At 41.4% G+C, this 18,004-nt stretch overlaps 1 protein-coding gene across 2 annotated transcripts; it reads left to right on the forward strand.

Moving 5' to 3' along the window:
• The first annotated feature begins 79 nt into the window (after positions 1-79).
• Positions 80-17,573, forward strand: LOC110495070 (nuclear transport factor 2). 2 transcript variants are annotated; one of them, XM_021570419.2, is made up of 5 exons: positions 80-173; positions 1,816-1,937; positions 6,784-6,855; positions 7,015-7,113; positions 16,654-17,573. In XM_021570419.2, the coding sequence occupies exons 2-5, from the start codon at positions 1,839-1,841 to the stop codon at positions 16,765-16,767; spliced, it is 384 nt and encodes a 127-aa protein (XP_021426094.1). In that variant the 5' UTR covers positions 80-173; positions 1,816-1,838; the 3' UTR covers positions 16,768-17,573. The 2 variants fall into 2 exon arrangements, with proteins under 2 accessions (XP_021426094.1, XP_021426102.1); XM_021570427.2 differs by lacking the exon at positions 80-173 and adding an exon at positions 699-872.
• Positions 17,574-18,004: the final 431 nt, after the last annotated feature.

Below are 18,004 nucleotides of genomic sequence, written 5' to 3' on the forward strand. Positions count from 1 at the left end.
GAAGAGGAAAATGTGTGTGTTTGTGGAAAATCTAAAACCTACCATCTGTATAGACTGAAGAACTCCATTTCCCTTTCCCCCAAAGCATTAGGACAGATTATTGTCCTGAGCATGCGCCATAAACTGGTGGAATCGCCATAACTGGGAGCCGGGGCACGGGTTTTGGGTCCGCGGTAAGTTGTTTGTTTGTATAAAGCATTCCATGATATATTGAATTAAAAAAAAAATGTATTCTGGCAACAACAGTATCGTATTATGTTTTAGACTGAATTAGTTGATATACCTTTTTTTGACAGGCGCTGGCTCGCCAAAAGTGCTAACTAAGACACGCCTATGTTCTGTCTGGGCCCGGTCCAAAAAAAAGGCTTCAAAATGTATTTTTAGCAGCCGAAACCACGTGCCATTCAATTTGTAAATCAAGCTTCACTGTGTTTTTATTTTTTAGAGCCGTGATTATATTTTATTAGATAAGCAATACAGGACTGCTAGCTAGCCAGACAACCAACGTTTGATCTTTGCTATTAGCCTTGCCTATGCTAGCTATCTATGAACCTAGCCTATTAAACTCGCCGCTCAACTCAATCATTGACCAGTGTGGGCGAACTCGCGTTCCAATGTCACACACAGTGAAGTTTAAATCAAAACGACCCATTTCAGCGGCCGAAGAATACCCCGCAACTACACACCACTGTTCCGTGTAACTGCGGGCTGTTTGGGTGCTACCCCGCAACTACACACCAATGTTCCGTGTAACTGCGGCTGTTTGGGTGCTGGAATGGGTCGTGTTGTGACGTCGGAGCGCCAGTCTGCCCGTAGTCGTCGCTGCTCAACTCTATCGTAAATCGTTGCGTTTAGCAGAGGAGCTATAAACCGTGAGTTAGCCAGTTTGGTTGGCGAGTTCAGCCAAAAGATCCCGACAAAATTGTTTATGATGACATTCTAACTTAATTAATGTATTGAGCGGACTGTGTGAAGTAGTTTGCTGTCAATTTACGATCACAGGGAAAGTTAGTTACTAGTAACGTTAGCTAGCTGGTATAACTTGGTAGCTAACTAAAATAAAAAAACTTTGTAGCTAATGTTAAACGATGAATATAACATTTTTGTAATTATAGTCCGAGAAGTATGACTATAATGGAGGACTATTTACTAGGTTCATGTGAATAACTTTGGTATGCAAGCCTCGTATAAAGTTATCGTGCGTGGGGGAGACGCATGACGCGCTGTGTTATTGATGTCGCACTTATCAAAACAAGACCAACTAATGTTAACTAGTATGGTCAGGATAGGTATGAACACTGGAAAAAATACCCAAAGAATAATACACTATCTACAGTGCTATTTTTTTTAGGAGCGCATGTACAGTTTTTTTTGTTTTGTGCTGTGAATGTATTGTTGAAGCACTGATTTCCAAAATATATTTCCTACATACTCTTTGCCTAACCTGCATATGTCTGTAGGGTAGGGCAGATCATGGATAATTGGACGTGCACTCTTAATAATATGTATACTGCAATTTGACTACAACTAAGCCTAAAAATAGATTGTTATTTTCAAATACAATCATTTCATACCTGGGGGGATACTTGGGAATATACTTCCAAAATGAAACAAATGTTGTGCTGAATTCCTGGTGATTTTAGTCTCTTTATTTAAAAATGTTTTACCAAAAAATACAATAAATACCAGTAAAAATCACCTGTTGCCAACCCCTGCTCTACCTGGTCTTCTTGACCAGATTTATTGAGTTTGGTTTATTGAGTTTGGTTTATATCTTTGGATTGTCTATACTTATAAGATTGTCTCTTCCACTAGTGCTTGTTGCCAGGTGATTCAGAATGGGGGAAAAGCCAATTTGGGAACAGATAGGATCCAGCTTTGTGCAACATTACTACCAGCTCTTTGACACTGACAGGACCCAGCTTGGAGCAATATATGTGAGTCTCAGAATGTGAATCTGTACCAATGAATATTTATCATAGTTACTCTGTCCTGTTGTCAGCCCCTTGTATTTATGGACCGTTCACGTGCTGTTGGGAGTTATCGGAAGTTTGGAGTTAGGAATGGGAAGTTTCACTTGAATGACCCTCCCAAGTCGGCATTACAAATGGGAAACTGAGAAAATGTTGTTACCCAAAGATGCAACTTTTCACCTTTCAACCAAAGGATGACAACATGTTTTTGACCGTTACAAAATTATCAATGTGGATAATGTTGCTAGTTTGACCATATTGTCAATGTTAACCAAGCTAGCTAACTATATTATTAGCAACATTAGCTATCTTGTCAAGCTAGCTAAAATATTGTTGTTTGAAGAATTGGTCCGAATTTAACAGTTCTAGAACACAATCATGTCGGACTTACGACTTCCCGGTTCCTACGAGCACATGAATGCCCCATTTTTCCACCTTCAACCATCTATCCACCTCCTCTGCATCTGTAATAACTAATTCAGTAATGAATTTCAACAATTAATTAAATATTTGTTAATGTAAGGTTGTTGTTATTCAAATAGAAAAGTAGTGTATCATATCGCCATTCCTGTGAGCAAATGCTCCCTGATAATTCTATCCAAAACGCTAACCAAAGTAAAGATTGTTCAATCAATACATGTACCGTAGTCTTTCCTTATTTCAATGTAACTGTTCAAACCTTTACTTGGTTTATGTCTTTCAGAGACTGATGCTAGATCAAACAAGTTTTGACAAGCATTCATCTGAGGAACTTTTTGGGCCAAAGAAACAGGGTCTGAAGCATCAAGTTAGACTGTGGAGGACATGCAAATATGCATACTACTTGGACACTTCCAAGCTAAAGCATAATATATTTCAATAAGATGTGTAATATACAGCATATAGTAACATATTTTAAGCTGCTCAAATAATTGTAATGTCCATTTATCAATTGTGAGAACAAGCAAGCTGTTGATTGTACCCTTTTCTTTACATTCTGCTGAGTGAGCGTTCTTGATTCAGTGTATTGTTTGTGTGCCCCCTATTGGTAGCAGGGTGATTCTCATGAAACTGGCACATAAACACATCTTTCTCTATTATTCTTCTTGGATCACTAAGAATCGGATCTGTAGGTATTTGATCAGATATTATGCATTTTACCCAGGGGTGAAAGTATATTTTTATTTCTTCCCGGTATTTCTTCCCGGTATGGGACTTCAGTGCCACAATTTTAACCAAGCTAGTTAACTTTAGCAACATACTACCGTTCAAAAGTTTGGGGTCACTTAGAAATGTCCTAAGCACAAAAAAAATGTCAATTAAAACAACATCTTATTGATCAGAGATACAGCGTAGACTTAATGTTGTAAATTACTATTGTAGCTGGAAACGTCATTTTTTATCATTATCAGATACCATCACTCCTGTGTTCCAATGGCACGTTGTGTTAGCTAATCCAAGTTTATAATTTTAAAAGGCTAATTGATAATTAGAAAACCCTTTTGCAATTATGTTAGCACAGCTGAAAACTGTTCTGATTTAAAGAAGCAATAAAACTGGCCTTCTTTAGACTAGTTGAGTATCTGGAGCATCAGCATTTGTGGGTTCGATTACAGGCTCAAAATGGCCAGAAACAAAGAACTTTCTTCTGAAACTTGTCAGTCTATTTTTGTTCTGAGAAATTAAGGTTATTCCATGTGAGAAATTGCCAAGAAAATGAAGAGCTGTTTACAGCTACAATAGTCATTTACAACATTAGTAATGTCTACACTGTATTTCAGATCATTTTGATGTTATTTTAATGGACAAAAAATTTACTTTTCTTTCAAAACCAAGGACATTTCTAAGTGTCCCCAAACTTATGAACGGTAGTGTACATATAGAATTCCTATGAATTCAATAGGATCTCTGTTAGCCTCGTCGTAAAGATTTGTCATTTAACTTTTAAAATGTATTTCCTTTTTATTGTGGCATAAACAACCAGTCATGATGTTTTCATCTGATTTGTCAAACAATCACTTCCAAGTGCTCCTTTACAAGGCTTCCTGTGCACCTTCATCCACTCGTAAACATATTTCCAGCCTCCAAACAGTGGTGAATGGAAAGACTTTTGTTACACAAAACACCAAGAATTGTAATGACATTTGGCGATTGTCATTAGACTGCTGTCCGTGCTCGCCTCTTAGTCGGACACTCGTCTCTGCCTTGGCATAATTTCAGTGTTCTCGTCAAACCACATTGCATTTTGGAACGTAGGCTATACCACCTGTTTTCATTCACAAATGTTTCCTGCCTCTGACATGCGCTAATGATAAATAGTGGTGTAATAGTCCCCCATAAAATTACATTTTTTTATTTTTATTATTGTAATAGGCTTATGTTTTACTGGTACAGCATATGCCCAGTATTTATTTTGGACTGTACTGCTTTACTTTAACCTCTGATTTTACCACAAATTCCACAATTACAAATGCAAAATATAGGTTCCAAAGTTCCAAAAAGTCATAATTGTCATAATTGCTTGTGCATACATGTTATTTTTATGTACAGATATTTGAATAAAGAACAAAGGGCACACTATCAGATTAAGGCAAAATTACTGAAATGTTGAAAAAAATATATATATTTCCTAAATATTGGTGCATAATACATTTTCAGAGATGAGAATGCATGTTTCGGTAATGAGTGTTACATAGTTTGCCATTGAAAAACTACTGAGCTCTTAGATATTCATTAACACAATACATCATCAAACGGTGTCATTTGTTAAGCCCAAATGACTTGCATAATACTAAAATCACTGATCTTAATGCAATTGACAAAAATAACCTTTTATTTTCTAAGATATTTAGAAAATTGCGGCGGCGGGTAGCCTAGTGGTTAGAGCGTTGGAAAATAACCAGAAGGTTGTTAAATCGAATCCCCGAGCTGACAAGGTAAAAATCTGTCCTTCTTCCCCTGAACAAGGCAGTTAACCTAGGCCATCATTGGAAATAATAACTGACTTGCCTAGTTAAGTAAAGGTAAAATAAAAATACAATTTCTAAATTGAATGTCATCCCATGGACAAATGGAATAACCTGATATGCCTGTAAAGCACGGCAAAATAAATAGTGAGGGTACGCCGTACTGGTAAAACATGAGCCTATTACAATATTTAAAACTAAATATCAAGAAAAATAGGCTGCATGTCATAGGCATGAAAGGTTTCTGAATGGATATAATGCCAAGGCAGAGACGAGTGGCCAACACAGAGACAAACAGACAGCAGTTGACGCGTAAATTCTGGCCTAATGACAATCGCTAATGTCATGACACTTTTTGGTGTTTTGTGTATCCATTCACCACTGTTTGGATGCTGGAAATATGTCAAATCTAAATCAAATGTTATTTGTCACATCAACATGGTTAGCAGATGTTAATGCAAGTGTAGCGAAATGCTTGTGCTTCTAGTTCCGATCTAAGTAATCTAACAATTCCCCAACAACTACCTAATACACACAAATCTAAAGGGGTGAATGACAATATGTAAGTATATGGATGAGCGATGGCCGAGAGGCATAGGCAAGGTGCAATAGATGGTATAAAATACAGTATATACATGTGATATGAGTAATGTGAGATATGTAAACATTATTGAAGTGGCATTGTTTAAAGTGACTAGTGATCCAGTTATTAAAGTGGCCAGTGATTGGGTCTCCAATGTAGGCAGCAGCTTCTCTGATTTAGTGATGATGTTTAGCAGTCTGATGGCCTTGAGATAGAATCTGGTTTTCAGTCTCTCGGTCCCAGCTTTGATGCACCTGTACTAGAGGTCGACCGATTAATCGGAATGGCCGATTAATTAGGGCCGATTTCCTGTTTTCATAACAATCGGAAATCTGTATTTTTGGACACCGATTTGCTCCCTCTGCTGTTTCCTGAAGTCCACAATAATCTCATTTTAAGTTTTTAGTCATTTTGGTAATGTGAAGGTCAAGTGTATTAAAGGGGGTGTTTGAGAATAAAATCCTCGTTCCCGCATATAAGTGAAGAAATTAAATGAACTTGTGCTCGTCTGACTACTCTAGATAATGCATCATGGGTGAATACAACTTTATTCAATCAAATTTGAGTTTTGGAAGAACTCTGTTACGGTAATGAGAAAGATGTCCACAGACTGTGTTTTTACAGAATGCATATAAAAGATTAATGTAAACTTCACATGGTATAACATTTGTATTATTTATGGACAAACTACATCATAATGTTTTATTCAAATATGTTAAATTGTATAAAATGACCTGAGGATTTAATCCAGAAGCATTTCGGTAATGAGAATTTGGGGTGAAAATTAACTAAAGTCAGACAAATGTGATATGTATTTAAAATAATACACTCTGCCATTAACTAGGTATCTTAGTCTTCAGAATGGTAGTTGACTGTTGCAGATACATTATGGTGTTCGAAGTCAATTTATTGCTGCCATGGTTAACTGGTTTCATGAGAATCACCCACAATTTACATTTTTAGATGGAAGGAGAACTGCACAAGCTGACTCATTTACATTATAATGAAAATGTTTTACTGGAAGGCTTCTGGTTGCTATCTTATTTGGCCTCAAACAATTTGATTTTCATCAAAGAATAAGATAAGAGCAGCAGAGCCCGTTCTTCTATGCTTCCACATGGCACTTGCCTAAATTATTACATACTCCTTCACACCCTTGAGTATGCGTAGAAAAGCTAGTCGTGCTTTTAAAATATTTGGCACTTCACATCCTTCCACCCTAAATATACCACCAATGTTCCTTATGCTTATGAATTCAAGCCTCTGCTTTTCCTTTTAACAGATTGATGCATCATGCCTTACGTGGGAAGGACAGCAATTCCAGGGAAAGGCAGCAATTGTTGAGAAACTTTCTGTGAGTGACATTTTAAAATATTTGTCCTGAGGATGACAGAATGGACTACGTCAGTAATATGTCAGGAGTATACTGATTGAACAGGATATCCAGTAGACATCCTGGTGGAATGTGCTTGTCTCTGATACATCTGTCATGTTTCTTATTTCTTTTTTTCAGACTCTCCCCTTCTTAAAAATTGCTCACAGTATAACAGCACAAGACCACCAGCCCACCCCTGACAGCTGCATAATGAGTATGGTAGTAGGACAACTAAAAGTAAGTATTTCTCATTATATCACTGTAAAAATCAATATTGCCAGTTTCTTAAACCAACAGCTGAGTAGTTTGCATGCTAGACATCCCCACCTGCTTTAAATGAAGAGTATCGGTTCTGTCTGTTTGATCAAACTTCATTGTTAAAAGCACAGCTAGGTACATCTGTTTTCAGCTTCACCACAGTTTCAAGCCATTTGTTCACCGAGTTAATAAATAGCTATGATGTTATTTATCTGCCTAAGCAAATAGAAGAGGCCATGGACCAGGCATTCCTGTGTTACACACAAACATACCCTTATTTTTTACGAGGTTGATAAGTACTTTAAAAGTCAGGGTTATTGTATATTATTGTATGTGTCTGTCTCTCAGGCAAGATGATGACCAGGTCCTGGGCTTTTAGAACACCTTTTTTCTGAACAATTTCAGCAATGCCTGTGTTTGCACCAATGAGTTCTTCAGGCTTGCCCAGCACAACCCTTGATCTGTCTGTGGTCTAATGCCCCATCTTCTCCCTACTTACTGTCAGTAAGGATCTGTGTTCTGACTGACCATGGTTCAGTTGGGCTTTTACTAATCTCATGCCATAGAGGGATTTATTCATACTGGAGTTTGATTATGAGAGACCACTGTGTGTTCAGGGAGTTAAAAATATATATTTACTCACCAGATAATGTTTTTACACTCTGGTTAAAGTGGGGGGGAAATGACCAAAAACTGGGACAACCATGTGGTTTGTTTGTTGAATCTGAACCTAGATCATAGTGAAGGCTGGCTTGTTCGACTGGTATTTTATATATATTTTTTTCACCTTTTATTTAACCAGGTAGGCTACTTGAGAACAAGTTCTCATTTGCAGCTGTGACCTGGCCAAGATAAAGCAAAGCATTGTGACACAGATAACAACACAGAGTTACAATAAACAACATGGAGTAAACCATAAACAAGCCAATAACACAATAAATAAGTCAATGACACAGTAGAAAAAAGAAAGTCTATATACAGTGTGTGCAGAAGGCATGAGGAGGTAGGCAATAAATAGGCCATAGGAGCGAATAATTACAATTTAGCAGATTAACACTGGAGTGATAAATGAGCAGATGATGATGTGCAAAAGAGCAGAAAAGTAAATAAAATAAAAACAGTATGGGGATGAGGTAGGTAGATTGGGTGGACTATTTACAGATGGACTATGTACAGCTGCAGCGATCGGTTAGCTGCTCCAGATAGTTGATGTTTAAAGTTGGTGAGGGAAATTAAAGTCTCCATCTTCAGCGATTTTTGCAATTAGTTCCAGTCACTGGCAGCAGAGAACTGGAAGGAAAGGCGGCCAAATTAGGTGTTTGCTTTGGGGATGATCAGTGAGATATACCTGCTGGAATGTGTGCTACGGGTGGGTGTTGTTATCGTGAACTGAGATGGCATTGAAGCTCGTTTGGAGGTTAGTTAGCACTGTCCAAGGAAGGGCCGGAAGTATACAGAATGGTGTCATCTGCGGAGAGGTGGATCAGGGAATCGCCTGCAGCAAGAGAGACATCATTGGTATATACAGAGAAAAGAGTCGGCCTGAGAATTGAACCCTGGTGCACCCCCATAGAGACTGCCAGAGGTCCGGACAACATGCCCTCCGATTTGACACACCGAACTCTGTCTGCAAAGTAGTTGGTGAACCTTGCAAGGCAGTCATTCGAAAAATCCTAGGCTACTGAGTTTGCCGATAAGAATATGGTGATTGGGCCTCCCGGGTGGCGCAGTGGTTAAGGGCGCTGTACTGCAGCGCCAGCTGTGCCATCAGAGTCCCTGGGTTCGCGCCCAGGCTCTGTCGTAACCGGCCGCGACCGGGAGGTCCATGGGGCGATGCACAATTGGCCTAGCATCGTCCGGGTTAGGGAGGGATTGGTCGGTAGGGATCTCCTTGTCTCATCGCGCACCAGCGACTTCTGTGGCGGGCCGGGCGCAGTGCGCGCTAGCCAAGGTTGCCAGGGGCACGGTGTAGCCTCCGACACATTGGTGCGGCTGGCTTCCGGGTTGGATGCGCACTGTGTTAAGAAGCAGTACGGCTGGTTGGGTTGTGTATCGGAGGACGCATGACATTCAACCTTCGTCTCTCCCGAGCCCGTACGGGAGTTGTAGCAATGAGACAAGATAGTAGCTACTACAACAATTGGATACCACGAAATTGGGGAGAAAAAAGGGGTAAAAATCACAAAAAAAAAAAAAAGATTATGGTGATTGACAGAGTCGAAAGCCTTGGCCAGGTCGATGAAGACGGTATTTTATCAATGGCGGTTATGATATCATTTAGTACCTTGGCCGTGGCTGATGTGCACCCGTGACCGGCTCGGAAACCAGATTGCACAGCGGAGAAGGTACGTTGGGATTCGAGATGGTCAGTGATCTGTTTGTTGACTTGGCTTTTGAAGACCTTAGATAGGCAGGGCAGGATGGATACAGTGGGTCTGTAACAGTTTGGGTCCTTTGAAGAGTTGGATGATCGCGGCAGCTTTCCAATCCTTGGGGATCTCAGACAATATGAGAGGTTGAACAGGCTGGTAATAGGGGTTGCGACATTGGTGGCGGATAGTTTCAGAAATAGAGGATCCAGAATGTCAAGCCCAGCTGATTTGTTTGGGTCCAGGTTTTGCAGCTCTTTCAGAACATCTGCTATCTGGATATGGGTAAAGGAGAAGCTGTGGAGGCTTGGGCGAGTAGCTGCGGGGAGGGCGGAGCTGTTGGCCGAGGTTGGAGTAGCCAGGAGGAAGGCATGGCCAGCCGTTGAGAAATGCTTGTTGAAGTTCATGGATATCATGGATTTATCGGTGGTGACCGTGTTACCTAGCCTCAGTGCAGTGGGCATCTGGGAGGAGGTGCTCTTGTTCTCCATGGACTTTAGTGTCCCAAAACCTTTTGGAGTTAGAGCTACAGCATGCAAATGTCTGCTTGAAAAAGCTAGCCTTTGCTTTCCTGACTGACTGCGTGTATTGGTTCCTGACTTCCCTGAACAGTTGCATATCGTGGGGACTATTCAATGCTATTGCAGTCCGCCACAGGATGTTTTTGTGCTGGTCAAGGGCAGTCAGGTCTGGAGTGAACCAAGGGCTATATCTGTTCTTGGTTCTGCATTTTTTGAACGGGGCAACGTAGTCATTCTGTATTGACCAATTATCGCAACTAGTCTCAGCCGCAATAATGGCATTATATGCTAGCTCTGATCTTCACTGTGGACCTTCAACTTGCTAGCTGCTGATTGTTAGAAGCTTTTTAGAACACCAATGTGTCATTTGAAGGAGCCAATGCCATCATGATCACTGAGCAGTAAACCTTACAGAGTTATGTATGCCTTGTCTCCACTGACACCTAAAGGGATTACTTGCTTTTTGTCTGCGGCTCTATCTCCATTAGTGCTTGTTCACACCTGCTTGTGCTCTGTTTGACTGGAATAGCCTGATCAGGAATTGGGGTTTGTCACAAGCAGTGTGATTGTATAAGTTAGGCTGAGGCTAACTGCAACCGCTGACTGTAACCGCCCAGTTCCTCCCCCATCCCTTCCCCCTGGAAGCCTCTTCCCCAGAGAAGAAATGTCTATCTCATTCTGCACATTAGCTCTACTTTAAAATCACATTGTTGTGCTCACCCTCCCTTCACATTTCTCACTGTAAATTGTGAATGATAATTCTTCAAATTTTACTGGTGAAACGTTCATGCCAACCATTTTACCTCTAATTTCATGGTAATATGCATTTACTCTGAATAAATATATAAATGCAACAATTTCAACAATTTTACTGCGTTACCGTTCATATAAGGAAATCAGTCAATTGAAATAAATTCATTAGGCCCTAATCTATGGATTTCACATAACTGGGGATACAGATATGCATCTGTTCAAATCAAATCAAATCAAATTTTATTTGTCACATACACATGGTTAGCAGATGTTAATGCGAGTGTAGCGAAATGCTTGTGCTTCTAGTTCCGACAATGCAGTAATAACCAACAAGTAATCTAACTAACAATTCCAAAACTACTGTCTTGTACACAGTGTAAGGGGATAAAGAATATGTACATAAGGATATATGAATGAGTGATGGTACAGAGCAGCATAGGCAAGATACAGTAGATGGTATCGAGTACAGTATATACATATGAGATGAGTATGTAAACAAAGTGGCATAGTTAAAGTGGCTAGTGATACATGTATTACATAAGGATACAGTCGATGATATAGAGTACAGTATATACGTATGCATATGAGATGAATAATGTAGGGTAAGTAACATTATATAAGGTAGCATTGTTTAAAGTGGCTAGTGATATATTTACATCATTTCCCATCAATTCCCATTATTAAAGTGGCTGGAGTTGAGTCAGTGTCAGTGTGTTGGCAGCAGCCACTCAATGTTAGTGGTGGCTGTTTAACAGTCTGATGGCCTTGAGATAGAAGCTGTTTTTCAGTCTCTCGGTCCCAGCTTTGATGCACCTGTACTGACCTCGCCTTCTGGATGATAGCGGGGTGAACAGGCAGTGGCTCGGGTGGTTGATGTCCTTGATGATCTTTATGGCCTTCCTGTGACATCGGGTGGTGTAGGTGTCCTGGAGGGCAGGTAGTTTGCCCCCAGTGATGCGTTGTGCAGACCTCACCACCCTCTGGAGAGCCTTACGGTTGAGGGCAGAGCAGTTGCCGTACCAGGCGGTGATACAGCCCGCCAGGATGCTCTCGATTGTGCATCTGTAGAAGTTTGTGAGTGCTTTTGGTGACAAGCCGAATTTCTTCAGCCTCCTGAGGTTGAAGAGGCGCTGCTGCGCCTTCTTCACAATGCTGTCTGTGTGAGTGGACCAATTCAGTTTGTTTGTGATGTGTATGCCGAGGAACTTAAAACTTGCTACCCTCTCCACTACTGTTCCATCGATGTGGATAGGGGGGTGTTCCCTCTGCTGTTTCCTGAAGTCCACAATCATCTCCTTAGTTTTGTTGACGTTGAGTGTGAGGTTATTTTCCTGACACCTCACACTCCGAGGGCTCAGAACGCACCCAACACTGGGGCCCCAGTGTTGAGGATCAGCGGGGAGGAGATGTTGTTGCCTACCCTCACCACCTGGGGGCGGCCCGTCAGGAAGTCCAGTACCCAGTTGCACAGGGCGGGGTCGAGACCCAGGGTCTCGAGCTTGATGACGAGCTTGGAGGGTACTATGGTGTTGAATGCCGAGCTGTAGTCCATGAACAGCATTCTCACATAGGTATTCCTCTTGTCCAGATGGGTTAGGGCGGTGTGCAGTGTGGTTGAGATTGCATCGTCTGTGGACCTATTTGGGCGGTAAGCAAATTGGAGTGGGTCTAGGGTGTCAGGTAGGGTGGAGGTGATATGGTCCTTGACTAGTCTCTCAAAGCACTTCATGATGACGGAAGTGAGTGCTACGGGGCGGTAGTCGTTTAGCTCAGTTACCTTAGCTTTCTTGGGAACAGGAACAATGGTGGCCCTCTTGAAGCATGTGGGAACAGCAGACTGGTATAGGGATTGATTGAATATGTCCGTAAACACACCGGCCAGCTGGTCTGCGCATGCTCTGAGGGCGCGGCTGGGGATGCCGTCTGGGCCTGCAGCCTTGCGAGGGTTAACACGTTTAAATGTCTTACTCACCTCGGCTGCAGTGAAGGAGAGACCGCATGTTTTCGTTGCAGGCCGTGTCAGTGGCACTGTATTGTCCTCAAAGCGGGCAAAAAAGTTATTTAGTCTGCCTGGGAGCAGGACATCCTGGTCCGTGACTGGGCTGGATTTCTTCCTGTAGTCCGTGATTGACTGTAGACCCTGCCACATGCCTCTTGTGTCTGAGCCGTTGAATTGAGATTCTACTTTGTCTCTGTACTGACGCTTAGCTTGTTTGATAGCCTTGCGGAGGGAATAGCTGCACTGTTTGTATTCGGTCATGTTACCAGACACCTTGCCCTGATTAAAAGCAGTGGTTCGCGCTTTCAGTTTCACGCGAATGCTGCCATCAATCCACGGTTTCTGGTTAGGGAATGTTTTAATCGTTGCTATGGGAACGGCATCTTCAATGCACGTTCTAATGGACTCACACACCGAATCAGCGTATTCGTCAATGTTGTTGTCTGACGCAATACGAAACATGTCCCAGTCCACGTGGTGGAAGCAGTCTTGGAGTGTGGAGTCAGCTTGGTCGGACCAGCGTTGGACAGACCTCAGCGTGGGAGCCTCTTGTTTTAGTTTCTGTCTGTAGGCAGGGATCAACAAAATGGAGTCGTGGTCAGCTTTTCCGAAAGGGGGGCGGGGCAGGGCCTTATATGCGTCGCGGAAGTTAGAGTAACAATGATCCAAGGTCTTTCCACCCCTGGTTGCGCAATCGATATGCTGATAAAATTTAGGGAGTCTTGTTTTCAGATTAGCCTTGTTAAAATCCCCAGCTACAATGAATGCAGCCTCCGGATGAATGGTTTCCAGTTTGCAAAGAGTTAAATAAAGTTCGTTCAGAGCCATCGATGTGTCTGCTTGGGGGGGATATATACGGCTGTGATTATAATCGAAGAGAATTCTCTTGGTAGATAATGCGGTCTACATTTGATTGTGAGGAATTCTAAATCAGGTGAACAGAAGGATTTGAGTTCCTGTATGTTTCTTTCATCACACCATGTCACGTTAGTCATAAGGCATACGCCCCCGCCCCTCTTCTTACCAGAAAGATGTTTGTTTCTGTCTGCGCGATGTGTGGAGAAACCCGTTGGCTGCACCGCTTCGGACAGAGTCTCTCCAGTGAGCCACGTTTCCGTGAAGCAAAGATCTGTTGGTCACATATACATTGCCTTGCGAAAGTATTCGGCCCCCTTGAACTTTGCAACCTTTTGCCACATTTCAGGCTTCAAACATAAAGATATAAAACTGTATTTTTTTGTGAAGAATCAACAACAAGTGGGACACAATCATGAAGTGGAACGACATTTATTGGATATTTCAAACTTTTTTAACAAATCAAAAACTGAAAAATTGGGCGTGCAAAATTATTCAGCCCCCTTAAGTTAATACTTTGTAGCGCCATCTTTTGCTGCGATTAAAGCTGTAAGTCGCTTGGGGTATGTCTCTATCAGTTTTGCACATCGAGAGACTGACATTTTTTCCCATTCCTCCTTGCAAAACAGCTCGAGCTCAGTGAGGTTGGATGGAGAGCATTTGTGAACAGCAGTTTTCAGTTCTTTCCACAGATTCTCGATTGGATTCAGGTCTGGACTTTGACTTGGCCATTCTAACACCCGGATATGTTTATTTTTGAACCATTCCATTGTAGATTTTGCTTTATGTTTTGGATCATTGTCTTGTTGGAAGACAAATCTCCGTCCCAGTCTCAGGTCTTTTGCAGACTCCATCAGGTTTTCTTCCAGAATGGTCCTGTATTTGGCTCCATCCATCTTCCCATCAATTTTAACCATCTTCCCTGTCCCTGCTGAAGAAAAGCAGGCCCAAACCATGATGCTGCCACCACCATGTTTGACAGTGGGGATGGTGTGTTCAGCTGTGTTGCTTTTACGCCAAACATAACGTTTTGCATTGTTGCCAAAAAGTTCAATTTTGGTTTCATCTGACCAGAGCACCTTCTTCCACATGTTTGGTGTGTCTCCCAGGTGGCTTGTGGCAAACTTTAAACAACCCTTTTTATGGATATCTTTAAGAAATGGCTTTCTTCTTGCCACTCTTCCATAAAGGCCAGATTTGTGCAATATACGACTGATTGTTGTCCTATGGACAGAGTCTCCCACCTCAGCTGTAGATCTCTGCAGTTCATCCAGAGTGATCATGGGCCTCTTGGCTGCATCTCTGATCAGTCTTCTCCTTGTATGAGCTGAAAGTTTAGAGGGACGGCCAGGTCTTGGTAGATTTTTAGTGGTCTGATACTCCTTCCATTTCAATATTATCGCTTGCACAGTGCTCCTTGGGATGTTTAAAGCTTGGGAAATCTTTTTGTATCCAAATCCGGCTTTAAACTTCTTCACAACAGTATCTCGGACCTGCCTGGTGTGTTCCTTGTTCTTCATGATGCTCTCTGCGCTTTTAACGGACCTCTGAGACTATCACAGTGCAGGTGCATTTATACAGAGACTTGATTACACACAGGTGGATTGTATTTTTCATCATTAGTCATTTAGGTCAACATTGGATCATTCAGAGATCCTCACTGAACTTCTGGAGAGAGTTTGCTGCACTGAAAGTAAAGGGGCTGAATAATTTTGCACGCCCAATTTTTCAGTTTTTGATTTGTTAAAAAAAGTTTGAAATATCCAATAAATGTCGTTCCACTTCATGATTGTGTCCCACTTGTTGTTGATTCTTCACAAAAAAATACAGTTTTATATCTTTATGTTTGAAGCCTGAAATGTGGCAAAAGGTTGCAAAGTTCAAGGGGGCCGAATACTTTCGCAAGGCACTGTATATACCTTAAAAAGAAAAAAAAGTAAGGTTGTGGATTAGAAAACCAGTCAATTTCTGGTGTGACTACTATTTGCCTCATGCTGCGTGACACATCTCCTATGCATAGAGTTGATCAGGCTGTTGATTGTGCCCTGTGGAATATTGTCCCACTCCTCTTCAATGGCTGTGTGAAGTTGCTGGATATTGGTGGGAACTGGAACATGCTGTCATACACGTCAATCCAGAGCATCCCAAACATGCTCAATGGGTGACATGTCTGGTGAGTATGCAGGCCATGGAAGAACTGGGACATTTTCAGCTTGCAATGTCCACCATCTCTGGTGGACATTGCTGCATGTCAGCATGCCATTTGCACACTCCTTCAAAAACAAATTTGTGTACAAACTTTGAGCAAGAGAAGCTTTTTGTACATATGGAACATTTCTGGGATCTTTCTTTTAGCTCATGAAACATGGGACCAACAGTTTTTACATGTTGCGTTTCTATTTTTGTTCAGTATAGATCTTCTTTAATTATGTACAGTGTTTTAAATTATGTACAATGATAATTTTTTTGCAGATTGTGTTAACAAATCAAAGCACATATTTTGCCTATGGCGCGTGCTGTTGCGTTTTGGCCGCATGAGAGAGAAATACAACCATTAGCACAATCATCCAGAAATCCATAACAAATTAGGTGGTGTTTTTTGTCTCACAGTAACGTTATACAATGCTATTCTGTTTTGTAGAATACTATCATTATGTGCTCTTGCTAACATTTATTCAGGTTTGATCTAACATGATTAAACAAGCACCATTCTCCATCATAACTGAAATTTGCCAGAGTATCCTGTTCTCCGGGCAGCCGAACGAGTACAGACTGTGCGTAAAGTAGAGAATCCCACACATGTGCAGAAGCTTCGGTTGTTTAGCTAATCGGGAAGAGGCATCCAGAGAATTTAGCAACGCGGCCACTCCGGATAAGTTAATTGATAGTAGAGTATCAGGAATGTGTTTGTTGTGTTTGTGGACCCAGCCAAAATCAACCCTTGTCAGAGATGCACCCAACTGTGGATTGGATACACAGCCATAGAACTGTGACTTGACTAAGCTCTGTCTTTGTGTTACAGGCCGATGAGGACCCCATCATGGGATTTCATCAGAGTTTCATCCTGAAAAACATTAATGATGCTTGGGTATGCACCAATGACATGTTCCGGCTCGCGCTGCACAATTTCGGCTAAGGACACCAGAGGTGTGCAGGAAGGATATGAGGGAAGGCTGACGACACCTAAATGCCCAACCATCCCTCTGTATCTTCCATACCTGTTAGAGAAATTACACCGGATTCCAGATGTCAATCACAGAGACCTACAGGCACATAGGCTACATGCCTCCAACTGAATTGAGATGTGTTCCTTTGCTGAGAGCTCGCAGAACCATCAGTCTCGTTCCCTACGCCAGTGTTTCCTAACCCCAGTACTTGAGTACCCCCAACATTACATATTTTTGTTGTTGCCCCGGACAAGCACACCTGATTCTACTTGTCAACTAATCATCATGCCCATGATATGTTTAATTCGTTTTTTTTTCTTGGCCTACAACTAAAATGTGTGCTGTTGGGGGTATGTGAGGACCGGAGTTGGGAAACACTGCCCTACGCTGACCTGCATGATGCTGGGGAGCTTGAATATCTGAAGATGCCAGAAAAGGAAAAAAATACCAACCTACCTGCACCATTTTCTCTTCCATTTTAGTTTTATGTTTGGACTCAACATTTCTTAGATCCTGTTGTTTTCTCTTACTCCCCTTTGTGTTGTGGCTTGCCTTGGTGTATACAACTACATTTAGCTTATTTTGTTAAGTTTATATTAACATTCATTGTCATATCAGGTTGCTGCAGCGATCCAAAGAATCATAGAAAATATGGTCAATAAGACACCCTCCCCTCAGACCAGCAAGTTTTCCATTTCCTGCTCACTGCTCTCTGTGACAATGAATACTAAAGCCACGATACACAATAAAAGTTGACTTTTTCTTAATGATTTCAGCTCATTGTTCCTCTGCCTTTCTCTCCTTACACCTACCTCCTCACTCTTATTTTAATTGTCTTGGCATTTTATGGACAACAATTTAGGTTCTAGTCAGTAGTTCTATAGCACAGTGTTTTATATGATCTGCTCTATCACTGATTTTCTCAAGCAAGATGCAGATAAAATGCAACAAAAAAATACATATTTAACCTGTCTCCAACCCTTCATCCACATGAATTTAACAAGTGACATCAATAAGGAATCATGGCTTTTACCTGGTCAATCTCATGGAAAGTGCAGGTGTTCCTAATGTTTTGTATCATCAGTGTATATGGACATAAGGTTCCCATTTATTTTATTTTTTTCTTAAACTGTCTTTTTTTTTTTTGGACAACACCGCATAAATAGCCAATAATGAATTGAAGGATGCTCTTGGCAATTGGGAGCA

The sequence above is a fragment of the Oncorhynchus mykiss genome, chromosome 2, assembly GCF_013265735.2.
Source record: "Oncorhynchus mykiss isolate Arlee chromosome 2, USDA_OmykA_1.1, whole genome shotgun sequence".
Lineage (NCBI taxonomy): Eukaryota > Metazoa > Chordata > Actinopteri > Salmoniformes > Salmonidae > Oncorhynchus > Oncorhynchus mykiss.

Excerpts from the sequence above, each read along its gene's own strand:
- LOC110495070 (XM_021570419.2), top strand. The coding sequence starts at position 1,839 with ATGGGGGAAAAGCCAATTTGGGAACAGATAGGATCCAGCTTTGTGCAA. Across the intron at positions 6,856-7,014 it reads CAATTGTTGAGAAACTTTCT|ACTCTCCCCTTCTTAAAAAT; the intron begins GTGAGTGACATT and ends TCTTTTTTTCAG. Across the intron at positions 7,114-16,653 it reads TGGTAGTAGGACAACTAAAA|GCCGATGAGGACCCCATCAT; the intron begins GTAAGTATTTCT and ends TTTGTGTTACAG.